The sequence below is a fragment of the Cricetulus griseus genome, chromosome 2 (genome assembly GCF_003668045.3).
Source record: "Cricetulus griseus strain 17A/GY chromosome 2, alternate assembly CriGri-PICRH-1.0, whole genome shotgun sequence".
NCBI classification, from domain to species: Eukaryota; Metazoa; Chordata; class Mammalia; order Rodentia; family Cricetidae; genus Cricetulus; species Cricetulus griseus.
The window spans coordinates 264,210,827-264,237,914 of NC_048595.1; the positions used below are offsets into that span (position 1 = coordinate 264,210,827).

A 27,088-nucleotide genomic window follows, 5' to 3' on the forward strand; every position below is an offset into this window, starting at 1 on the left:
ATTTGAAAGGCTGGGAGGTGAGGGGGTGAATTGGTTGTTGGTGGTGGTAGTAAGAATCTGGCTAGACATCATTGGGCCGAAATTTTGGTTGAAAAAGTACTTTTTAGCCCGGTGGTGGTGGCGCACGTCTTTAATCCCAGCACTCGGGAGGCAGAGGCAGGCGGATCTCTGTGAGTCTGAGACCAGCCTGGTCTACAAGAGCTAGTTCCAGGACAGCCTCCAAAGCCACAGAGAAACCCTGTCTCAAAAAAACAAAAACAAAACAAAACAAAAAAAGTACTTTTTAAATAAGAAAAAGTAAAGTAATATTGTTATGTCACAGTCTTAAGTTGCATGGCTCAATAAAAGGAAGTAAATTGTTTTTCTGGTTTACAGCCCATCAGGGAGAGAAAGATTGGGATTTATGATTATTGTTAGACTGTGAGAATGGACGCCACAGGCCCATAGATTTGAAAGCTTGGTCACCAGGGAGTAGCTTTACTTGAGAAGACTAGGAGGTGTGGTCTTGTCGGAGGAAGTGTGACACTGGGTGTGGGCTTTGGAATTTCAGAAGTCCCTGCCAAGGAGAGAGAGAGAGAGAGAGAGAGAGAGAGAGAGAGAGAGAGAGAGGAGAGAGAGAGTCAGTCTGTCTCTCTCTCTCTCCCCCCCCCTCTCTCCCTCCCTCCCTCCCTCTCTGCCTGTGAATTAGGATGTAGGACTCTCAGCTGCTCCCCCACCACCATGTCTGCATGCTGCCATGTCCCACCCTGAGGACAATGGACTAAAGCTCTGAAACTGTAAGCTGGCCCCAAGTAAATGCTTTCTTTTATGAGAGTTGCATTGACGGTGGTGTCTTCACAGCAGAGCCCTGGCTAAGACTGAATGTTTCCTGCACTTCTTGTATTGTATGAGGGATACAAGTGGAATTACCTTGTGGGAATGTTATGGGGAGGGGACTGTGTGTAAAAGGCAAAGAAAACTCACTAAGTTTATTGCCTCAGGTGCTGCACCAAGATGGAAGATAGCCTCAGCATCTCCAAGTCCTTTGTTAACAGGGATGGGTACCGTGCCTCTTTTCTGATTTGTGGTTGTCTTATAGTAATTATCTTAAGAGCATCTTTAGTAAGTTAGAGAACTGTAAGTGAACGGACAGTGATGACAGAGAAAAGCTGAGAGTAATAGAGCAACTGGGAACTACAGAGACCACCAGCTGCTCTTCGGTAGCACTTCTCCCAGGTATTCATCCTCAGCAAGCGCTCACAAGTTCCGCAGGGCTTCTCCTGGACAGTCACAACCACAGCCAATGAGAAAATGCATGACATCATAGTGCTCACAACACTTGTCACAGCCACACTAGTTCTGTAGGATTTAGTACATTCCTTTCCCTCAAACCTAAGGCCTGCATCGCAGCTGCTGTCCAGTGTCCCTGGAGTCACAGTCTGATGCAGCGCCATCTTCATCATAGAAATGGAAGATGGAAAATGTTTAGGCTTTTCACATCTCACAGAGATACAGTTTGAAGTTAAAGTGCATATGTTCCTTCTCCCTCTGAACTGATTTTCTCACTCTGCCAAAATGTAAAGCAACAGAAAATGATTTTAACTGCATGAAGTTGCCAAACTTCAGAGCCGATAGCAAAAACCTGACTTTTAGATTCTGTTTTAGCAGTTTCTTTCCTTTTTGTAGGTGCAGGTGTGAGGGTGTGGCATATGCTTGGGCACACACACACACAGAGGCCAGAGGAGGGTATCAGGTGTCCTGCCCTGTCACTTCTATCCCATTCCCTCAAGAAGGCCTCTCTCACTGTCCTGGAGCTAGGCTGGTAGCCAGCAAGCCCTGAAAATTCTCCTGTCTCTTCCCTCCCCAACACTGGGTAGGAATCTGAGCCTGGATTTCTCTGTGAGTGCTGAGGATTTGAACTCATGTCCTCAGGCTTGTACCGAAGTCACTGTCAGCTGTCTAGGAGCACCTCCTCCTCCTCCTCCTCCTCCTCCTCCTCCTCCTCCTCCTCCTCCTCTTCTTCTTCTTCTTTTCTGAGACAGGGTTTCTCTGTATTGCTTTGGAGGATGTCCTGGAACTGCTCTGTAGACCAGGCTGGCCTCGAACTCACAGAGATTCGTCTATCTCTGCCTCCCAAGTGCTGGGATTGAAGGCGTGAGCCACCAATGCTCCAGCTAGGAGCACTTCAATGGAGAAAAAAAAAAAAAACAAAACTAAAAACTTCTGAAATAGATTTCTGCTTATTCTTTGAGGCACTCATACATGTGTTCAATACATTTTGATCATATCATATCTGTTCCCTCACAACTCTCCACCTTCCCTCACCCCTGTAATCCCAGTAAGGTTTCTTTTCTTCCCACCCTGCAGAATCTCCAGTGAGCCGTACGGTGCGTAGACGTCTTGTGTGAGGCCAAGACTTTTGCCATTTGCTCCCTGTGCTGCTGCTGCTGCTGCTGCTGCTGCTGCTGCTGCTGCTGCTGCTGCTGCAGGTCACTAGAGATCAATAGCTGCCAGCTTTAGCACTCCCTGGATTCCTCCTGCTGATCTTTTTTGCTTCTAACAACTTATGCTTTTGTTTTAAGGTGTGTGTGTGTGTGTGTGTGTGTGTGTGTGTGTGTGTGTGTGTGTGTGTGTGTGTGTAGGTGGGTTTGCATGTGTCTGTGAACCATGTGCAGTACCTATGGAAGCCAAAAGGGGGCATCAGATTCCCCTGGAACTAGAATTACAGTTGTAAGCCTCATGTGGTTGCTAGGAAATGAACCTGGGTCCTGTGCAAGAGCTGTGAGTGTTTTTTAACCATTGTGCTGTTTCTCCAGCCCTGGATTTTCATTATTTTCCAGTTCAGCCTTTTAGAATCATATTTCTTATAGAATATTTTTAGATGTTTTGTCATGACAGGAGTCAGAATCACACTGTTGTTATGTAGAGCTTTTTTTTTTTTTTTTTTTTTTTTTTTTTTTTTACCCCATCTGTGAGATAGTACTGTCAGGGATTTAACAGGAGTATTTTTTTTCTGACTCTTCTCTTGTCACTAATTGACTGTTCTTTTTTGTTCAGCCATCAGAGGAGACTATATGCTCCCTTCTAAATTACCACGCGCTTAGAAATTGGATAAGCAAGCTTGTTATAGTGTTTTTTTTTTCTTTCCTTTTTTTCTCTCTTGGTGTGTGTGCATGTGTGTGTGTGTGTGCATGCGTGCGTGCGTGCGTGCGTGCGTGCGTGCGTGTGTGTAGGCACACGTGCATATGGATGTGCATAGAGGCCAGAGGCTGACAACGGGTGTCCTCTACCATTGCTCTCCACCTTCTATATTTAGGCAGGCTCTCTCATGAACCCGGTGCTGCAGCTAGACAAGTCTATTGAGCCCCCTCATCCCAGGGCTCTGCCTCCCAGAGGCAGGAGTTACAGACAGGCCGTCATACCCATTTGGCGTTTATGTGGTGCTGGGGCCCGGACTCTGGCCCTTATGTTTTCAGGGCAAGCACTTTACCCACTGGCCACCTCCCTAACCCACTAGCCCCTTATTAAAGTTTGCTATCAAGTAAAAGTAAGTTGTCTCCCAGGGAGGCAGATCAAAGTTGTGGGGTTTTTGTTTGCCTGTTTTTTTTGCTGTTTGTTTGTTTGTTTTGGTGTTTTGAGACAGGGTTTCTTTATGTATTCCAGGCTAGCCTGGAACTCACTCTGTAGACCAAGCTGGCCTGGAACTCAGAGATCCACCTGCCTCTGCCTCCTGAGTGCTGGGATTAAAGGCATGAGCCATTACCACCTGGCCAGACCAAAGTTTTGTGGGTTTTTTTTTTTAATTTTCTGAGTATAATATATATACTTTAGTATATAGATTCTCTAGCATTTATTTTATGTCATTTTAAACTTATTTGCTAGATTCTATCTGACATTATTTTAAAAATGAATTAGGGTACAATAATAGTCTATACCTATAGTCACCATATAATTTTCTCACATTCCGTCTCCAAAAGTGTTGGGAACCATATCAAGTGGTGTGTATATGTGTGTGTGCATGTGTGTCCATTTGTGATCACTAGACCATGCTTAGACAATAGGAAAACTGTAGTATTTTCTCATGTTTTAAATCTGTAAAAATGACTTTAATAATTATTTATTATCTTAAATCTTCATCTCTATTTTTCTTTGATATATGTTACATTTCATTTACACTAAAATAATTGTTCTCATTTAATTATTCTTATAAGAATGAAGCCCAATGATTTCTTCCTAGGGTTTTATGTGCAACACCTGTAACACAGTGGAAATGTATTTTAGATTCCTACATATATATAGCAACTAGTTCAAAGCAAGATAAACATACACCCACAGACATAATCCCCTAAACCCTTTTATCTGAAACGGAATATACTCTCAATATAGACCAAAGGAGATTTATTAATTCTCTGTACCTATATCTTAAAACTGTACATAGGACTGGTGAGATGGCTCAGTGGGTAAAGGCGCTTGTCACCAAATCTGACAACATGAGTTCCAGCCTCGGTCCCCATGTGTGGTAGAAGGAGAGAACTGACTCCTGCAAGTTGTCTTCTGACCCCTGCATGTATCTGTGTGTGTGCACATACATGCAAATGAGTAAATAAAATGTAATTAAACAATATAGATGCCATTTGTCAGAGACTGCAGGAAAAGACCACAGGAAAACGTGGAAAGGGTGGTGACGAAGAGTATATTGTCCCTCCACATCTCTCCTGGAGGACACACGTGAGAAGAGAGCAACAAAGCGAGGTAGAGCGAGGCTGGGAGCCAGGTGTTTCCTCCCTTCATGCCGGCCCCATGCTGGATTTGGCCAAAGTACTTAGTAACCTTCCCAGCCTCTGGCTCTCTGTTTCTACATGAAGGCAGCATCTGCCAAAGCTCCTTCCATCATGAACTGAGCAAAATCAGATGGGAGGTGCTGAATAGTGCCTATACCTATGGACTACATGTGTTTCAGCGGTTCCCTTAATATTATCAAGTCTGAAAACGTGAGATACAGTGTCTATTTACCTCTGAAGTCAAATGTTAGAATATATTCAAATCATAGTCTGGGGTAAGCTGATCCTAAACCAACATAATGGCAGTTGGCTTTCCAACATAGCATGAAATTGTGTCTGCTCAACCTTTTGTACCTTTTTGCCTTTATACCTTGAAGCAGTCTTCAGCTCAGACATCCCTGTAGGGAGCAAATGTATGTCTTATATGTGGGTCACTCACTATAGGAAATTAAAAGAGGAAGGAAGAGAGCCTGATGGCACATCTGGAGGCTCACACCTAGTGGCACATCTGGAGGCTCACACCTAGTGGCACATCTGGAGGCTCACACCTGCAATCCTAATACTTGAGGAGCTGAGCCTAAGGTGGGAGGGAGGCAAGTCTGAGACCAGCTGAACTACCCAGTGAGATCCTTTCTGAAGAAACCAATGGCTGGGAATGTATCTCAGTGGAAGGGCACTTGCCTAACATCTCCAAAGCCCTGGGATTCAAGCCCATGAACCACTGAAACTAAAGTGAATAAGAAGAGAAGAAAGAAAGAAAAAAGCTCTTTATCTTATTCTCAAAGAGTATAAACTGGAGCAAATGACCTACCCCATAAATGATACTTACCTGACAGTTGTTAGTATGTTCTAAATTGGAGCTACATTGCTGAAACTCTTAGTAATGTTAACATGAAATAAACTATTAAGTGTTAGGAACCCAGAGAAAACTAGAGTTTCATGTAGATGAAACTAGTCCCCAATGACATAGTAATATTACCTTCTTTATTAATTTAACGTGGCCTAGTTTTCTATGACAACTGAGAAGAGAAGAATGACATAAAGATTTATCAACTTGTAAATAAAAGCTAAAGCCATTTTTTTCAAATGTTTGTTTTTCCCACTCTTTTGGGGATGTGTAGAATACAGCATCAGAAGAAAATAACAGACTTTTTTTTCTTGTTACTGCATTCTGCACTGTTATTAGCAAACCTGTGTTTTAACAGGTCTGACAAATTTAGAAAATAATGGATGATCACAACAAGTCAAGCCGATCTTCTTAAAATATTACAATTTAGGGAACTAAAACTAGCAATTGGCAGGGGTGGAAGTGGGGGTGGGTAGTGGTGCTCAAGGTTTCCCACATGCCAGGCAAGTGATATACAGCCACCATGTCCCCGCGGGGGCGGGGGGATTGCATTATTTCAAGAGAAATGTAGGACCAGTGAAGTGGCTCAGTGGGTTAAGGCATTTGCACTGCAAGCCTAGTGACCTGAGTTTGATTTCTACCCTCCCTCCCTCCTGTATACCACTGACAGACGATGATAACGGAATCCACAACATTGGTCTCTGACCTCCACACCCACACCATAGCCAGTGTGCCCACAACACACATTAAACACACACATGCACATACATGTATATAAATATATAAAACTTTAAAGAAAAAATTAAATGTATCCCTTGAAGATTTTCACAGAACATACTAGAAATTGCTTTAGAATGTTTTCTAAATTTGACGAGACAAAGCAAAGTTCGAGAAACTGTTAATTATTGTTTGTGTTTCTGTCTATATTGTAAATTAGCCTGTCAGTGTAAGAAAATGCTGAGGTTTGAACTATACACAACAATGACACCAACAACACTTTGAAATCATTCAGAATATATATATATATTCAGAATATATATATTCATATGAATATATATATATATATATATATATATATATATATATATATATATTGGAATGAGGAGGAAGAATGGCAGGACCCTGCTGTGCTTCAGTTTGCTTTGTTTCTTCTGAAGGTATCTGGTTGTTTTTACCCATATCTTGTATTTTTGGATGTAGACTATTGCCTTTCATTAATCAAGTCCCCTATGAATTATGGAAGTTGTTGGGGAAATTTAAAAAAAACAGAATCATTTCTTATAGATTATAGAGATTCTTACTCTTATTTTCATCTATACCAAGAAAGAAAATTTCCCACAAATTCTATATTTTTATTTAAAATGCATTAATTTAATGACAAGTTTAGTGTATACAATATGTTATAATAAAGTAAAGTATTAGCATGATACTAATGTATTTTTATCAAGAGTTGAAGAGATTTTACCAGTTACTTTTAACCAGGGACATGTATCCTGTTTTCTAAGTTGTGTTCTGCTTTGACATCTGACACTATATAATTTGAAAGAAAAAAATTGAAGGTTGGACCTCCTTGGTATCTGGAGCAGTTGAGCCTTGTTTGTCTGCTCTGTGATTGGCTGAACAGTTGCTAGGCTTGTGTTTTTGTTCTAGAGAAAGTTAAAAAGTTGAGGGTGACCTATTTGAACTGTGTCCTGTGGCTTTGGTTGCCTTGCTCTTTCCCCACCCCCACCCCATCTTTTGAAGTTTAGATTGTTTTCAACCCATCAGTTCATAAAGTTAGGAGACAGTATCTTAGCATTTTAAAGTTCTAATTGTGTTTGTGGTGCACTGACTAAATACTATTATTTAAATTCCTCAGATGTGTTTGGATTTGCTGACATAAAACAAGGTCTAAGGCATAGAGAGGAAATACATCTTTTAAAAAAAAAAAAAAACCTACCTATTACGAATAATACAGACTATTTGGATGTCAGTAATATCTTTTTAGTAAGAACAAATTCAGAGGTTGTCTTCTTGAGATGGAGTAGGAAGATTGACAGCCTCAGGGCAGGCCACTTGCACGCTCTGCTGGGAGGTGAGAGTGTAAGAACTGCTCTGCACAGCTGTGGTCCCAGAGCCTCCTCTCTTTCAGCCTGTATTTGGCATCTATGGGGAGAAAAGTGTGAACTAGATTCCCCAGCAATATGTCAGAAGTAGCAGAAGTCCATGGAGCAGTTTCTGAGCTTTAAGACCAGAACCAAGCCTTGTGGGAGTAACCTGAGAGCTACAGATTGGCTTGGGTCCTCCAAACCCACTCGGAGTTCTAGGGTACAGTTTGTGAGATGTGTCATAGTCAGAAAACAACAGAATTCAAATATGTCTTAAATGTATACTCTTTAATCAAGCAATGTTACTGAAATTATTTCATAAATAATGTCTAAATTTAATAACATTTGTGAACAAATGATTCATTTAGGTTGGAAAAAGATAAATTAGCTATCAAATCAGTGAAAGTGATGGGAATAATTTATGTTTTAGGCAGTTTGAAATTAAATTGCAGATAATAGTTGCAGTATTCCTGAATTTTCTTAAATTCGTGATATTGAGATAAACTGGTTTACACAGATAATGAGTTTTGTTTATGTTTTCATTTTTGCTGTGTGAGTTTCGTTCATTTGTAAGATGAGTTTTGGTCATTTCCACACACTTACATGCACAGCCCTGCCTCATTCCAGGCCCTCATCCCCTCCTCCCATTGGAGCCCTTCCTCCCAGCAAGTCCCAGCCTACTTCCATGTATGACCCTCTGAGTTTAATTAGAGTTTCTTGCTCAAGCATGGGGGAGCAGTTATTTAGTATGGTTTTGAGTGGTGCTGGGAGTTGAGCTGATGACCTTGCATGTCTAAGCAAGCACTCAGCAGGGAGTCATAACCCCAGCCTCTAAGGCTCTTTAAATAGCTTCTCTTGAATTCCCAGGACAGTGCAGTCCCACTGATAGAGAAACCTTCACAAAATAGAGAATTACTAATTCCAAACAACTACCGATTCTCTTAGCATTCTTGTATAATTAAACCATGAGGCACCAAATCTGATGCACAAGCTAAACAATCATGGTGGGATACACAATTTATTTCTCTGGCGTTCAAAAACTGACCATGTGTGCTTTGAGTGATGTGGGCAAAGCAAACAAACGTGCCCGAGCCTCTCCTGAGATTTCAAAGAAAAATGACCACCTGCTATAACGACCATCCAGGACTGTGGCTTTACTCAGGGTGGTGTGGACAGGCATGATTAGGTTTTTAAGATTAGAACACAAGCTCTTAGGAGATGAGGACATAAGTGTGGAAAGTTCATGAACGTTCTAGGCCTCATAGTAGGTTTGAGGATAGCCTGGGCTAAATGAGACCTGACCACCACCACCCCACCACCCCCAGCCCGAAAAAAAGAAAAGGAAAACAAACAAAACTTCTAAAAGGCTAGATTACTAACAGTCTGTCCCTGGTCCCTGAATCATTAGCAGAAGTGTTCATACAAGTGCTCGAAGAGATGGGAGAGAAGCTGTATTCTGTCCCGTCAGATACAACACTCTCCAGTTAACCCATGGTAGGTAATGTGCCTAGCATGCCCTGGGACAGACCTTAGTTAGAGAGAGAGGGGGGGGGGGGGGGAGGGGGGAGAGAGGGAGAGGAGGAGGAGAGAGAGGAAGAGAGAGAGAGAGGAGGAGAGAGAGAGAGAGACAGAGACAGAGAGAGAGAGAGGGAGAGGGAGAGAGAGGGAGAGAGAGGGAGAGAAAGAGAGAGAGAGAGAGGGAGGGAGAGAGGGAGGGAGAGGGAGAGGGAGGGAGGGAGAGAGAGAAAGAGAGAGGGAGAGGGAGGGAGAGAGAGAGAGAGAGATTGATTCTATTTAGCATAAAGCATAGGACTCTTTTTGTTTGGTTGATTTTGGTTTTTTAGATCACTGGCCAGGGAGGCTAGCCTCCAACCTGCAATCCTCCTGCTTCTGTCTCCTCAGCTCTGAAATTACAGGTGTGCACCATCATGTTCTGTCAAAAACATAGAACCCTTGATAAAATCAGGAATTATGTGAAAAGAGTAGGATTTCAAAGCTAAAATAAAAATTTATAGAGCATGAAGTTCATTTACTCCTTATTTTGAGCTGGGAGAACTACAGCTAGCTAATAGAGGGACTTACAGGCTACAAGTCCCTTTCTTCCCCACTTCCTCTCCCTCCCCTTCCTTGTTTCCTCCCTTCCTCCTTTTTTTTCCCCAGAACTGATTAACAAACTAAATGACTACCCACTTAATACCCCTGCAGAGCTCCAAGCTACCTGTGCTCTCTGTTTGAGAGTTCTACATCCTGACCTTGGATAGTTAAAAGACCAGTAAATATTTGCAAATAATGCATAGCTAACTGATATGTGACATCAAGATTTCTGTAAATTGTTAAAATAAACAACATTGACTTCTGTACATAACCCTATACCAAAATACATCTTTAAAGTTGAAGTTATAATAAATTAATCATCTAAATACATTTTATTTTAGGACTTTTCAATTTGCAAAAAATAAGGAGACAAAAATAGGATCTATTATTACAAATGAAGTGATCTTGAATTCTGTTCAAATTTGAGTTCATGTGAAAAGCATAAATAAAAAAACAGCATTATGTCTTTCTTCTAGGAGGTTATTTTACAAAAGTGGGTTATAACAAGGGAAAGTAAATCCGTTCAACTGTAGAACTGGTGTGCCCTGAATTTACCCACAGTCTTTGGATAAAGAGGAAATAGTCCCAGGCTGCTGAGTGAGGTTTTGGAGAGCAGAGCACATGGCAAAGTTTAGTGAATGGCAGTTTGTTTTTAAGGCTTAAGGACAAAGGCTGTCACCACATGTAGCCCTGTATCTTGTGCTCCATGCTAAGAATCTACAGCTTGGATGACCATAGACCTTATAAGGAGGTAAATAAAGAAAAGTCTCAGAGATTAACTGCCTAAAATAAAGATTATTAGCAAGAGGATTGAGTGGGAATTCCTCAAACTATACACACAAAGCACAGGTAGAGGGCCCTGTTCCCCACTTACCAACAGGCGTCGTGAAGGTGGGAGAGGCTTTGGATAGTGAGTAGAAATGAGAACTTGATTTTTAAATTTTTATCATTATTTTGGTTTTTAGAGTCAAATAATCTGTAGCATGAATTCATAATTGAGCTAATGATCATTAATATGCATTTAACCCAAGCACTTTGACCATGGCTAGAATTTACTCTATAAAAGAAATGGATCTTGACAGTTGAGTTTCATAAGGTCTTTGTGCTCAGAATAAATTCAAGGTAATTAGGTTTGAGGGCTGGGATGTGGCTCAGTGGTAGAGGGCTTGCCTTGAATGTCCAAAACCTACTAAACTGTGATAAATAGATTTGGTATTAATATCTTTTGAAAAGAATATTTAAATTTAGGAATAAATGAAGTCTAGCCTCTAAAAACTATTTTTAAAAGTATACAATATGTATATATTCATAGTCTGAGGAATATTTTCTACTTGCTTATGTCATATTTTGGTGTCTTTAGCTACCCTTGACTTGTGTCAGCATGTCCTTTAAAGCCTTTGGTAGCTCCTGGGATCATAAAAGACCAGCTGTCAATCACCACACACAGTGACCTTTTTCCTGAACCTCATAGTATTTCCAATCAAATCCATTCCTTTTCAACTCATGGATGCTGAGAAGCAACTGTCTGCTTCGAGCTGTGTTTCTGAGTAACTGCTGTTGAACTTCATACCTCAGAATGAAGAGCTGCCTTCCTAGCCTAGCTGCACCCTAGATGGCCCTGAGGACATTTAAGGCCCAGCTTGGTTACAGAATGTTCCATGAATCTTGTCAGACAATGGTATGTGGGAGGGCTGAATTAACAGGTGACCATACATGCCACTGCTGGAACCTTGTCTTGCTACTGCAAGACAGGAAGCAGGCCAGGCCCGAAGTCCAAAGAGCCTGGGGTACCTGTGGCTTCCTAAGGAGAAGGGGAGAGACTGAAAAAAAGAGCTAAGCCTGGAACAAGCTGAGCTTCCCTGCCTCTGAGTACTTTTAGCCCCCAAGTCTCCAAATCTTTAACAAAACAATATTGAACTCACTGGCAAGCTCTCAACTTAGGTGTGATTTTTAATGGAAATGCCTCTTAGAAGTCATACTGCTGGGTGGGCTTTAAGGTGCTGGAGATGCATCTAGTTTTAATGGCTGTTCATTCCACTGAGACAATTTAGGAAATGTGTCTGTCATTCACTAAATGTTGTGAACTCATTTAGGAAGGTTGATTAGTTCCTAAGACCTTTCTCTTATTAGAGGAGGGTGCAGGTACTTGCGGAGCATTGGGAAGATCTGGCGGGCACAGTGACAAAGTGGTGCAGATTTGGAGAGCGTGAGGTCATAGGGGTCTGAGAAGAAACAGTAAGAGTGACAGGGCAGAAATGGGAGGGAAGCTCTAAGATGGAGACCAAGTTCACCCATGCCTCCCTCACCTTCCTGATCTCAACTTGAATAAGAGCAAGGTAGAGCAAATTTCTTCCTTCCTGCTTCTATTCTTTCCCTAGCATCAAGAACTTAAGCTACTGCAACAGTTAAATGTTAACTTTATATTCATTAAAAGAAACAGCTTCAAGCTGGTCAGTGGTGGCACAGGCCTTTATCGCCAGCACTTAAGAGTCAGAGACAGGTGGATCTCTGTGAGTTCAAGGCCAGCCTGGTCTACAGAGCAAGTTTCAGGACACCAAGGCAGTTACACAGAGAAACCCTGTCTTGAGAAGAAAAAAAAAAAAAAAGAAAGAAAAGAAAGACTTCATATAGTGATTGCTGTTGGGGAGGGGGGTGTTTGTTTTTTAATCAGAAAGAAATGGGTTCTAATTCCAGATTGCATTTTACTACTTTTATGATCTTGGACAACTCATTTGTGGTTCATTGAGTTTCTATTTCACAACTTTGAAAAATAGGGTTCAATAGGGAACAATAGGGTTCAATAGGGAAGCCACTTTATACATGTATGTGCTTATTGTCTGATATGTAGGAGTTGATAAGCTACTAGTCTTTTTTATCTTCATCCTGGGAAACCTGAGCATATATTTTAACACACTGAATTGGGTGGGGGTAGGGGGGTAAAAATGATTTTTTAATTTAAAGCCACTATGGCTTTTTAGAATACTATTTATTTACCAGTCTGGCTAATAGCCCACATTTTTAAATACTTTGTGCAGGGATCTGAAACATTTGACATCTATAAAAGAAGCCTCAAGTAAGAGGGAAAACAAAGATTGGTCAGCAGTCTTGCTGCGATAAAGTCATATACTCATGAAAACCCAACTGAAGAAGTGGAAAAGTACAGAGCAAGGAAGAATACTTAAAGCAGATTTCAGTGCTGAAGGGATGTTAACGTACCCAGAACATGAGGCTGACAAGGAAAGCCTGCTTAACAGGCCAGTGCTCTGTAACAACACAGCAGGAAGTACAAGCTGGAGGGCATCTTTTGACAAGATTAGTGGCAGCAGCAGTCTTATAGACCAGCACTTAGGCTAAGTGAAGTGTTTTAAATGACGGCTGGGGAGTTCTGAACTACATAAATCAAACGAAAGCCATTGCTGTGTTCCTAACCGATGAGTGAACACAATATGACTCCTGTGGATACATGTGCAAACCTGTACTGAACTCTTTTGGTTATCAACATCAAGTATGTGGTCTGTGATGCATGATTATGATTGGGTATTTTATTGAATTATGTTGATAACTCTTTCTGCTAGACCATAGCTATTCCATCATCTGAATTGATTTTACATATATATATTATATATATATTATATTATTATATATTTGGTTTTTCGAGACAGGGTTTCTCTGTGTAGCTTTGGAGCCTATCCTGGCACTCACTCTGGAGACCAGGCTGGTCTCAAACTCACAGAGATCCGCCTGCCTCTGCCTCCCAAGTGCTGGGATTAAAGGCGTGTGCCACTAATGCCTGGCCAAATTGATTATAATTTTTAAAGACCTAATGAATACAGTGAAGACACTTGAGCAGGAGAGCAAATAACTTGAGAATGTTCTCCTAGGTTTCAAGAGGTAGAGTACATTGAGACCTCATTGCCTTCCTCGTGGAGCTCGCTTCAGAAGTGCACTTTCCTGCTCACTGGCTCGATAACACTGGCCTGCATTCGCCTGGATCCACACCATCCTCTTACCTAGACAGCATAGCCTCAGCCACTTCTCTGACATCCTCTGCTCCCCATTTTGCCTCTTCCAGTATTATTTTTCCTGAACCTTAGCTAAATGCAGATGGAATGTTACCCTTTTGTTTAAACTCGTCAATGACTTCACAGCGTTCTGGAGGATGAGACTCATATTCCTTAATGAAAGTTGAATATAGTACTTAAAATGGCCTACATTTGCCTCCTCCTGCTACTCTCCTTCCTCTCTGCTCCAGACTCAGTAAGTTTCCTTCATTTGACTTCCCTACAAGACCACTCTCTCCTGCCCCTAGCCTTTAGCATGTGCTGGGTTCTTCCTTGAGGACTGCCTCCAGGCTCCCAAAACCTCCCCGGAATTTTCTTACCAAGATCTCTCTGCTGCTTCTTCCTTCCATCTAAGGTGTTTCTTTCTCGGAAAGCTTATTTTGGCCCACCTTTCCATCCATGCCCGGACTCTGAACACTTCATAGTTCAAAGCCCGGACCATGGCATTGGTATGACGGAAATTTCTAATACTTCTTTGATCAAATGCCAGGATTCTTCCTAAAAGGAATGAAATGTTGAAGTGAAATGTTCAAATAGTGGACATTATAAAATAGCTCCTGGCCTGTGCTGATAACTCTGAGTAAATATGGAAATTACAGTCCTTGCCAGGTGCTCTGTGCTCAGGATGCTCGTCTTTTCATTTGGTGTTTATAACATGCGCGGTGTGTCCAACACTGAACACCTTCAGCATGACATCTGGCGACTCAAGAAATAACAGGCTTAGGTAAACACCAACTTTCTAATAAATGATTTGAAGCAAAAACATTCCCAGGAGTGAAAGCAGCTCAGTATTTGCAGGACAATTAATACATTTGTTGGAACCCATGCTCGCTGTAGATTTATTTAGGGCTGTGCTTTTTAATGTTTTTTTTTTTAATGGACAATAAAATGACTAACCCATAGTACTGTCTTTGCAAGAGAGCAGAAGGTAGTACTCTTGGAAGTATTTAGGTCAGTCTTTATAGATGCCATGAGGGAACCTTGGACATTTAATGGCTTGAAGGTTCTCAATAAACTACTGGATTAGAATGTAAGTAAAATTTATATTTCCTTTCATTTAAGACAGTATTAAATAATTGAAACTTTCTGGAAAAATTCTGTTTGGAGATTCTAGTTTAGTTCAGTATATCTGAACTGTTTCTTCAATAAGTGCTTATCAAGTTCTAAATATTAGACACTATATATGCAATATGCAGCTTTAATTTGACATTTAATTATTTTAAGCCATCTTGGGATCAGCTGGATTCATGCTTTTCCTTGATGTCTTGTGAATAGAAAGGTAAGCATTATTTTTGCAATGGAGAACAATTTTAATATAATAAACATGGTATACCCTGCTAAATAAAATAAAACTATAACTTCAAAAATAGAATCACAGCCCAGCAATTCCAGAGTCATTAATTTTCATGTACTTTGCTCATTTTTAAACTAGATTTTATAAATTTCAACCCCACATATCAAGTACATTTATTTCTCCAAGTTACTCATTTACTGCCGGTTTGAGAGAGTAGCTACTGCTTCGAATTGACTGACTTAATGGATTTGTATTGCTTATTTATGGCTGAGTGGAGATTTGATTGTACCATTTATTTTTGTGGCTCTTCAGTGGAAAATCGTCTTCTATTAACATTTACCCAAAACGGCTTGCTTCTCGTAGTTAGAAAAGATTTGGGGTGCTTTAGAAGAAAATGTAACATCGATCTTGCCTGGAGGAGAAAAAAAAGTAGCCATTTTTAACCTTTCAAAACAAAACCTTCAAGAGCTGAAAGCGCAACTTAGTCTTCTTCTCTGACACACTGTAACATCAACTGCTAACACTGAAACTTATTTTCATTTTGGAGTCCTAGTGGTGTCTGTCAATGTTAGTGATTTTAAAAGCTCCATGTATTTCCATTTATGAATGTGTTCCAGCTTTTTCTTTTCTTAACCTGAACATGTAAGTTTTTGAAAACACAAGCATAGAAAAAGAGATCTAGTTTAGCAGGTTTTTTTTTTCTTCCCCGCTTAAGAAATGAATAAAGCTATCAAAGGAAGGGAATGGTATTGGCACAGGATGGGGTGATTTGGGTTCTGGGTCTAACAGCATCAGTGATTTATGTCCTAAACATCTGTTTTTCCAAGTTCCTCATTAGAGTTAAGAGAGAAGATTTTTCTTTGCAACACAGGGTACTTGCGAAGGAATATTAGAAATTGTAATAGCATGGAATATAGTTGAGGAAAGACAATTGGGAGACCGGCTGCCAAGAAAAGTGATATTTATAGTTTCTCCATCGCTTGCCAAGAAATAAATTTTACATTGCATATAGGCCACGTTCTGCGTCGCTCGCGCATCCGAAAGGAAGGGGAATCTCAGTAGTTGTACAACCTAAGGAAAACTGGATTCCTCCTGGGGTTGCCAGGGCCGGTCTAGAGGATTTGCTGACTGCTTGTAGGTAAATGGCCGGTCCATGGCCGGGAAACCGGAAGGCAGGTCGCCTTTCTCTGAGTCCCGAGACACACGATGCACCTTCCAGCCATGGTTCCACCCAGCGGGCCGGTTCTCACACCGAGAATTAGCTCATCGCGTGGTGGTCGGTCTTCCAGCTTGTTTTTGCTGCCTGGGTCCGCACGCTCCCACCCCGGGGCAGCAGGGGGCGGGGCTACGAGTCCCGGCGGGCCCGCATTGGCGGGCGCGCCCGCCCCGGCAGTGGAGTGACGGGCGCGGGGTGGGGCCTCGCGGCTTGTTTGTCAGCGCAGCGCCGCCCGCCCGCCCCCCCCCCCCCGGTGCGCTGACTGAAGCGCTGCAGCGACCGCCGCCACAGCTGTCCCGGCGACATGCGTCTGGCCGCCGCAGCGAACGAGGCGTACGCAGCCTCGCTGGCCGTCTCGGAGCTGCTGGGCTGCCAGCAGTGCGGCGGGGGCCGCGGCCAGGACGAGGTACGCGCGGGGGCGGCGGGCGGGCGAGGGCTGGGGGCGGGCGGGCCGAGCACCGCCGACGCTCGCACCCGCAGCATCGCAAACGCCCCCTCGGAGCTGCGGGGCCTGGGCGAAGGGACGGCACCGCCCGGCGGGCGGGCGGGCCACCCGGTCACGTAGTGGAGGCCCCGGACAGAATAACGTCAGCCTGCCGTGCCGGTGCCCACAAGTCAGAGCTGAAGTCTCGGGTCAGACAGCCTGTGGATTCCCCCCTGACGCTCGGTCAGAACAGATTGCCCAGTCACCCTTTCCTCGCCGATGTGCATTTAGAGACATATTTGAGTCGGTTGAATGATATTGCCTGGAATAAAAACGCACCCAAGCCCTGTACTGCTCTTCGCCGCGTTTGCCCTTGCTAAACCCTCTCTGCTGTACCTGAATCGGCCTGCAGAACTCTTTCATTGCTTTGTGGTTTTATTGTAAGTGGTGCAAATAGGATAATGTTTGAAAATTGCTAATATAACCTTCCTTTAAATTTGAACATTCAAAGGCTTTGACTCTGAAGGGATAAATGAGAAATACTAAAATTGGAATTGAAATTACAGTGTTGGGTTTTAGCTCAAGAAGGCTAATGTGAATAATCTCCTTGTTATTTTGCACATTAAAAGTGATACAGGTCTAATGTTTCAATAGTCTATTAATCAGTACATTTCATATAGTCATGAAAACTTAAACGACCCTGTGAAAGGTGTAGAATAACAAGTGTTGTTTTCTACACGTTAACATTCATAGATACATTGCATGCTGCTTGTTTACAGATACCCAACAACCTTTATATTTTCTAAGGCTCCATAGTGGACTGCTACTTAGTATATGGGAGGCTTTGGGTTCTTTACTCGGTGTCAATAAATAAATAACCCATAAGGCATTGCTCTGGAAGCTTTACTAAAAGCAGGCCACAATGTGAAAGTGTTGAGTTAGCATTTACAGTTTCTGTGTGCAGGCCATCACAAATCTGTCTGCTCTCATTCGGAGTTGAAAGGAACCCCAGTGGTCACATGTGAATAGCTCTGTTATTTCTGACAGCAGCGTTTGTGGGCAAAATCCTCAATCCTCAGCTCAGACAGGGAATTTCCAAAGATCTGAAGTAGCTTATATGTGGATTACAACAATGCCTGTGGGGTTGTGTTCAACAAACTAGAAAGCTGCACTTAGCAAGTAGGAAAAACTAGGAAGTGGTGCTTCAAGGAAAACTAGTCCCTTCCAAAAAAAAAAAAAAAAAAAAAAATGCACTAGTACAGTAGTTCTCTCCAGTAGCAAGCTTCCAAAAGTTGTGTCTTCCTCCTCCTCATCCTCCTCTTCCTCCTCCTCCTCCTCCTCCCTCCCTCCTCCTCCTCCTCCTCCTCCTCCTCCTCCTCCTCCCTCCTCCCCTAACCCAGGACCATGCACATGCTAGGCAAATTCTGTACCACCAAGCCACATTCCCAACCCAAACATAATACTTTGAAGTCAGGAAGTTTTTCTTTTCATGGAACACACACACACACACACACACACACACACACACACACACACACACACACACACACACGAGGTACCCAACTTCCCGTGTTTTAAATAGCCTAGCAGCGTTAATGACAATTGGAAGAAATACAGTACATTTTGTTCAAGAAATCTAAATGTGAATACTTGCAGTTCTCCTCCTTTCTCCTGAAATTTTTTGATAGTAAGAAGTCCACATTATGCTATATAGACAAGGATTCTCCCAGAAGAGGGAGAATACAGACTTTAACTATTTATAAGATTTTTTGCTTTCTTTGACCTGTTGAAATACCATTTCTACTTGTGTAATTTTTTTAAACAAGTGACATCAGTGTTGTGATTATAAGTCATATTCTAAAATATCTAGATGGGATTTTTTAATGCATCAAGTGTACAAAAATGCTGCAAATAATTTACTTATTTTTACCTAATTTTTCAAGGAGGTAGATTGATACTTCGTAAGTGAACAAATTCTTCAGTTTTACATTTGTAGCCAATCATTCATTCTTAAGGAGACTGATGGAGGTCTGCACATAAGTCTTTAGCAAAGTGAAGCATGTGATTAGGAAAGTGCTGTCATTACAAGCACTGTTCATACAGTACATACTGTTCACACACTGGTACAGTCCATACTGTTTCTGTGGCACTGTCAAGGCCACTAAGAATGTCCATATTTTGAAACTTGTTGGTATCATACATTTATGAGGAGACGGGTCAGCTCTTTCAAAGATGGTCATTAGCACTGTTGAGGGGTGGGGATTCTTAGTTCTCATGTTAGCTTTTCCAGCCACACCTTCCCAGAGAACGTGTGAGAGGTTTATGCTGATTAACATCTGCAACTGCTTTTCAACACAGCCATTTGTTCTTGGCAGTTCTGCCTCCTAGGATCTGGGTTGTAAGATCTGATCAGAGTCTAGTTGAGTTCTCACAACTATAGAAGGAAAAAATAATTGGAATAATCTACTTAGGAAGCTAGAAAAATGCAGTTTGACTTAGCCTCTCAGACTGATAAAGCATTAAAGACTTTGACTTCTTTTTCATGAGGATTAAAAAATATACATTTTTAGGTTTTAATATCATAAATTATGTGTCCCTTGTTTGTGAATAATAGTACTTAAAACTTGATTCCTAATACTTTATGAACTGTGATTGCTGCTCTTAATTTTTTATTAACATACTTAGCTTGAGATTGTTTTTTGTCTGTTTATATCAGTTAGGGAATAAGCAGAAAACTAAAAAGCAGTTTGATTCTCAGACATTCCTGATATGTGTGAACATACACACACACACACACACACACACACACACACACACACACACACACACTTCCTCAAGAGCTTTGTAAACTATTCTGTTATATAACATGAGGTAGTTGTGAGGGATTGGACTATTGTTGCTTTATCTTCTTCCTCATCATCCTTATTTTACACATTAGACGTGTCAACCTAATGCTTTCATTGGGAATTACAAACTTATCAAACAAAAGTCCTTATTTTGGCCCAAACCCTCTTAACCGCTCTGTACTTCCTTCTCGGGACACGATGCATGAAGATACTTGGTCCTGCTGGGGATCAGATGTAGGGCCTTGAACATGCTGGCTGAGCACTTTCTCACTAAGCCATCATGCCAATGTGTGCTCTACTGGCACACTCTACTCCTGGTTTTCCAAGATGAGGAGTCTTTATACAAGCGCAGTGAGAACAGGTCCTGTAGGATGGTCTAAGGAAACTGTCACCAGTTTACCTTTCTCAGAGTTTAATTTGTGTTGGGATGCTGAATAAATCCAGTCACCTTCCTGTCTGTACCTGGTCTAAGTTAATTGGGGTAACACACCAGATGATCAGCCCTCTGTTTTCTGATGGACATAAAATTAAGTAGAAAAGTTCGTGTCATGTCCTTGTATCTCTGTCATGTACCTAGTCTGTTAGCTTGAAAGTCTACCATCTTTCAAGCCTAGCCTCCTAACAAGGAGAGTAAATATATTTCATCCTAGAATAGAGGCAGCCATGGTTCTCATTATGTCAGTCTCAATCACCCTTCTCTGTCGAGGAAGAGTTGATGAGTGCATCTGTCTCCCTCTCTGCTCTCCCACCTTTGACCCTCCCATCCCTTTTCTCTGTCATTTCTCTTTCTGCTTTTGTGAGCTGCACAGCCCCAATCTCTTGGGTTCTCCGGGAATCATCTGGTAATTCAGATGCGGGCTGAATGAAATTGTCCCACCTGGAACTAGACATGGATACACAATGAAGAAAGTGTCTTGGGTGTCAGGGCTACTGTACAGTCTGTCTTGGTTTCTTGTTCTTCTGTCCGAGCTCTCCTGATACTAACATTACTGTGCAGTGTGCATCTAACCTATCCCAAGGAATGCTTCCCCCCCCCTTTGTGTGATTATTTCCCTTTTGTCTTCCTTTTCCTTAATGTTTTTAAATAGTTTTTTACCCTTGCAGAAAATATTTCTAGTGGAATCAAGGACATTTCCTTGGCCATTGAAGATTTAGGGGGGAAAGAAAAAAGTGGTTTCAACATGGGCACTAAATGTGACTAAAAGAGTGGAGTTCATTTTATAAGCTTAAGATTTACTCCTGGTGGTGATGGCACATGCCTTTAATCCCAGCCTTAGGAAGCAGAAGCAGGTGGATCTCTGCGAGTTGGAGGCCAGCCCGGTTTACAGAGTGAGTTCCAGGACATCTAGGACTGTTTCACAGAGAAACCCTGTCTCAAAAAAAAAAAAAAAAGAAGAAGAGGAGGAGGAGGAAGAGGAAGGGGAGGAGGAGGAGGAGGAAGAAGAAAAGAATTACTTAGGACTATTAGAAAATGTACTTTTTTCTTTCTTTTTTTTTCTTTTTTTTTTTTTTTTTAAGATGGATCTCCATATGTAGCCCTGGTCTGGGTCTATTTCACTCCACAAACAGTTGCTAGAACTATTTTGTTTTTTTCATGTTTAACTCTGATTTATTGTAGATTAAAATAAGACTTAGGGCTGTAACTTCCTTTTTTCTTTTTTCTTTTTTTCCTGAGTGACTACCAATTGTCCCAAAATCATTTGTCATATAATCTATTTGCAAATGACACCCTTTGCTATCTTGAAGTCCTATATGTATTGAATAGTTTGTGTCTGAGTTTCAAGAGGAATAATAAACCCTTGAAGCCCTAAATATACATTTTTAGATAATTTATAAGATGAGGGAAAGGGTAAGGATAAATGTTGGGCTCAGCTTTGTACTTTTTCCCAGTGAATATTGTTTAACATATATACAGTTTGGTCAGAGTTAGAAGTTAGGCTAATGGGGTGATTGTTTTGTATAAACAGCTACATTTGTTTCAAGAGGAATAAATTCTCTTCTAGAATTTATTATACATTGTTAAAACTGAGACACTACATGACCAGACTAGTGAAGTGTCACTTCAGATGAGTATAATGTTACACACTATCTTCATTGTGTGAAATAGCCACAGTAAGAAGCCAGTGTCCAAGAAAATTTGACTTAATATATACAATACAACTAATACATCATAGATTCAGTTGGCAAATAGTCTGCTTTGGGTTCTCCTAATAAAGATCTTTTATCCTGCCTGCTGTTTGAGGGTAGGAGGGGAATACCAGAACTTGCTGTGTAGCTGAGGATGACTTTGAACTTCTGATCATCCTGCCTTCACTACCCAAGTGTTAGGATAGCAGGTTTACACTAGACAAGCACTAGCACTAAGCTACAATTCTAGCCCTGCCTGAGTTTTTTAAAACCCATTATATTCAAAAGTTTTTCATTCACTTAGCCCAAATTTCTTGAATTCTCTGTTCCCTCCCAGTTCTTCTTAAAAGCAAAGCAGCTGTGCTGGGGAGATGGCTCAGTGGGTAAAAGCATTCACCCTGTAAGTGTGAGGATCTAAGTTCAAATCCTGGGAACCCATGTAAAAGCTGGATGCATAGTGCAAACATCTGTAATACCAGCAGACAGAAGGGAAAAACAGAAATCCCCCCACAAGCCCAAGGGCCAGCTAGCCTACCTAGCACACAGTGGAAAAACAAGAGACCCCGTCTCAAACAAGGGGGAAGGCAAGGACCAACACCTAAGGTTGTCCTCTGTCCTCACACATGCTGTGTGATACACACTCGACCAGGTTCACACATGGAGACATGTATACGTACACAGAACAGGAATCAGCAGTATCTGGTTTATATAATGAACTTTTAGAAACAGTAGGGACAGTAGAAATGGTTTTGCTTGTTTGTTTTTGGGGTGTGTGTGTGTGTGTGTGTGTGTGTGTGTGTGTGTGTTCATGCAACAGTGAATCTGTCCATCTACCATGTGGGTTCTGGGATGGAACTCAGGTTTTATGCTTGGTCCCAAGCTCCATCTTCATCTAAACAAAAATAGTATTTGTATGTAATGTAATTGTATAAATAAGGATTAATCTTCAATGGTTATTTTGATATAGTATCTAAGACCATTGTCCTGGGAGAGGAGGTCCTACCCATACTACTCTGTCAGTGAAAGAGAAAGAATTCTAGATTGTGTCTAAAGGAAGAAGTTAACAAGGTAAACAAACTTAGAAACAAAATTAGTTTTCCTGAAGTAGTTTCACTCCACCACAGAGAATGCATACCTCATGATAGTCCTTTCTCTTTTGTGAATTTAGCTAACTAGTTTTTACATGTCATAACTTCTCTGCTTACTTCGAGGTGTTAATATCAATATAGTAACAATTGCTTGTCTTCCTGTTTAAGATGTCTATATGAAGGCATTTTTTTTTTTTTGTATTTCCTGGCAAGGTGTACAGGGAATGATGCTTCTGGTGAGTTGGATGTACAAACACACTGGTCTTGTTTTGTATCACTGACAGCCCACAAGGTTGGCTGCTGTGTACTGAACTTTCTGTTCTAGACTCTCTGCCAAGTGCTTTATGCAAAACTCTGGTTTTAGTGGAACAGGTTGTATTGTTTTTAGTCAGTCATATTATAAGGTGTTAGCTGTGTGATGCAAATAACTGGTGTGTATATATAGCCCTGAGAAGAAATGCCTATAGCAAGCCTGTTTGTTTTGAACTGGCCGTTTTCCCTCTTGTTCCTTTAGCCACAGTTTGTGGTGTTTACTGCTGGAGGCCTGAGATGGTGTAATTTTCTTTTCTAGGAACTTGGAATCCGAATTCCTCGGCCACTAGGACATGGACCAAGCAGGTTCATCCCAGAGAAGGAGGTATGCTGTTTTGAAAGTACACAGTGAACTGCCTGCTTTTAAGGAAACATTTTCATGACCTACATCTTGGCATCCAAATGATTGCTGGTCAACAACATGTTTTACACGGTTATTCAGAATTAGTCATGCTTTGGCACTGAGTTTATGGGATTAGAAAGCTGTCATAGTCATACTGATTTCTAGTATTTCATGATGCATTTTCAGCACCCGTATTTAATCAAGTAAAACTGAGACTTGTTTTTGACTCGTCCTCCATTCGCTTATATTTAGCTCCTGCCTAGGTAAGCTTGGAAACAGAGGTGCTCAGTCTTGCCCATCTCCACAGGTTGGTACTCCACCTTTAGTTCTACAAATGTAGAAGCATCAATGCTTTATTGTCATAAGAACTATTTGCTATTAGTTGCGGTTCTCTTTTATTAAATGAAGGTAGTCTTATAAAGAAAGGTTTCAGTGTCTGCTTGCAAGGTCTGGGTTTAGCAATCTAAATCTGCTTCTTGACCTGGGTGCTTGTCAAGTCTGTAAGCAGCCTATCTAGATACCCTTTGACTAAAGTTCAGTTCAGCCTTTGTTGTTTATCCCCCACCATATAATGGAACTATTCTTCTGTTTTGCTACAAGTTTAAATTCATAACCCCCCTCTTAAGTAAAATTTAATCTACTTCTAAATGGAACAATGTAGCCCATTCATATTTTCTTTAACACCAGTTTGTAGTTTATGTAACTGTAGTTTCCTTTCATTTACACAGATCCTGCAAGTGGGGAGTGAAGACGCACAGATGCATGCTTTATTTGCAGATTCCTTTGCTGCTTTGGGTCGTTTGGATAACATTACATTAGTGATGGTTTTCCATCCACAATATTTAGAAAGTTTCTTAAAAACTCAACACTATCTACTGCAAATGGATGGGCCATTACCCCTCCATTACCGGCACTACATTGGAATAATGGTTTGTAGACATATAATGAAAAATTCTTTCTGCCTGTTTTTGTTGATTTTCTTTAAGAGAGTTAATGCTTTTGATACAAGGATAAATACTTATATTCTGACTTGTAATCATATTCTTACCAGATAGCTTGTAATTTTCCTGGTTTTAAATAAGTATGCTTTCAAGTATAAGTATACTGCATGTAGCTTTATATAATTCTAAGAACTATTCCTTTAAATTTTATTGCATTTGTCTGTGTGAGAGACAATTTGAAGGAGTCAGTTCTCTTATAACTACCATGGGATTAAACTTAGGTCGTCAGGCTTAGTGCCAGGTGCCTTTAACCACTCGACTGTCTTGCTGATCCAGAACCATTCTTTCTTAGAGGTTAAAGTGAGTTCCAAGACAGCCCAGGGCTGTTACACAGAGGAACCCTGTCTTGGGAAAAAAAAAAAAAAAAGCATAACATAAAGACGTAAGCACTCCTTCCCACTCTCCTGTCTCCCTCTCCCTCTTTCTCTCTCTCTGGCAAAAGTCTGATGTGGCCTAGACTGGTCTCACACTTGCTATGTAGCAGAGGGTGACCATGAGTTCCTGGGACTCCTGCCTCCATCTCTCAAGTGCTGGTATCATAGCCTTGTTATGAATGGTTTAAGTTGACATATCTGGTGGTAAGCCTGTTCAGTTTGTGTATAATAACCTGTCATTTTATGATTGACAGTTCAACTAAAGTGAAGACCCTCACACACTCCTTAGTCTGAGGGACTGAAAGCTGGCACAGAGGCAACTTTCCTAAAGCCCATTTTTTAAGCAATATTTTGTTATTGAAATATTTCTGAGATGTTTTCAATGGTATATTTGAATTTTTAAAATTTCTAAATAAAATCTGTGTTTCTGTAGTCTGGAAAACTTAAAGCAGAATACTCAAAAAACATTTTGTATATTGTAAAGAAAACAGATTTGAAGTAGTGCAAACTTTTAACATACTTATGTCTTTTTATTTTTTGTGAAGGCGGCAGCAAGGCATCAGTGTTCCTACCTAGTGAATCTACATGTAAATGACTTCCTTCATGTTGGTGGGGACCCCAAGTGGCTCAATGGTTTAGAGAATGCACCTCAAAAACTACAAAATCTAGGAGAACTTAACAAAGTATTAGCTCACAGGCCTTGGCTCATTACCAAAGAACACATCGAGGTATGTATGTAGTGAAATAGCACACCTTCGGTGTTGTGTTTTGTAAAAGTGATACTGCTTTTTAGAACAGTTCTGGGTTTGTAAGAAAACTGGATAGAGAGTTGGGGGTGTGGGTCAGGTGGGAGATTGCTTGTCTGGCATGCACAAAGCTCTAGCTTCATTCTTTAGCGCTGCATAGATTGGGCTTGCTGGAACAAGCCTGTAATCACAGCACTGGGGAGATAGGAAAAGAAGGAAGGAGGATCCAGGGTTCAAGGTCATCCTCAGCTACACAAAGAGTTTGAAGCTGGCCTTGGAAAAGTGAGACCCAGTCTCAAAGAAACAAGGAAAGATAAAGTAAGGGGGGGAGAAAAGGGAAGTCAGATAGAAAATCCGAAGACACACATTTTTGTGTTATTATCCTGTGGACTTTGTGTGGTACATTTACGTGTGAGTGATGAGCCAGTGTTGATGTACTGCTGTTATCTAAAGTCCACAGTTCTCACTAGGATCTGCTCTCTGTAAGGGCATGACAACATGTCACCATTGCTGTTCAGTACAAAATAGTAAGCAGTCACTGTGTCATGCTTCCTCCTGAGCCTCCACAATGGCTGACCTCTACTTATGTCTACTGTGTACCACTTCCAGAATATCATATAGTTAGAATCATATAGTACAGAACCTTGCAGACTGACTCTCATTTAGCAATATGCATATGAGGTTTTCTTTTCACTTGAGTATTTTTTGTTTGTTTTCAGAGAGAATCTTGCTATGCAATCAAGGCTGGCTTGGAACTTACTATGTAGCCCAAGCTGGCCTTGAACTTTTGATCCTCCTGCCTCACCCTCTGGAGTGCTGGGACTACAGATATGAGCTACCTCATCTGGTCCTTATCTTTTTAAAATGACTTCATAGGTCATTTATTTTTATTGCTGAATGATACTCCCATTCATGTACTTAAGGGGCCTCCTGATAAGTACCAGTTTTGACCAGAATGAATAAAATTGTTATATTCATATGTAAACACTTTGGTAGACAAAAGTTCTCAGCCTACTTGAGTAAGTAAGTAGGTGTGTGACTCCTGGATTGCACAATAAGCCACTGTGCTTTGGAAGACACAAACACTGTCTTCCAAAGGGCTGTTCCAGTGATTCATTCCGGCTGTCCCTCATCTTTGCCAGCTGTGGCCAGTGTTTTAGAGTTCATCTGTTCTTACAGGTGTGAAGTGGCATCATATTCATCCTTATTTGTCAGTGATGTCTTAAACTAGTTCTGATTCTAGAATTTAAAAAAAATCAGCTTTCTCTGAAAATGTGTACCACATGATAGAAATACTTAAAACATATTTTCAGTGTTGTCCATCTGTGGTAAAGGACATTTTAGACACTGTTACATAATAGAAGAAATTGTCAAGAAGGTGTAATGTTTGAGTATGATTAATATAGTACCTATTAGATTGCAAGAAAAGGCACACAAGGTTATAAAATAGATAATACAAGCACCTGGG

General features: G+C 41.1%; 1 protein-coding gene across 2 annotated transcripts in view; it reads left to right on the plus strand.

Moving 5' to 3' along the window:
* The window catches only part of Sesn1 (sestrin 1), a 75,205-nt gene that overhangs the window by 40,074 nt on the left and 8,043 nt on the right, over positions 1–27,088 (plus strand). The window contains exons 1-4 of one of the 2 annotated variants that reach the window (XM_027402217.2): positions 16,615–16,765; positions 23,416–23,481; positions 24,228–24,428; positions 25,420–25,602. In XM_027402217.2, the coding sequence (XP_027258018.1) occupies positions 16,664–16,765; positions 23,416–23,481; positions 24,228–24,428; positions 25,420–25,602 (552 nt within the window). In that variant the 5' untranslated portion in view covers positions 16,615–16,663. Of the gene's footprint in view, positions 1–16,614; positions 16,766–23,415; positions 23,482–24,227; positions 24,429–25,419; positions 25,603–27,088 lie in introns of those variants that run through there. The other variant, XM_027402216.2, reaches the window with a different exon arrangement.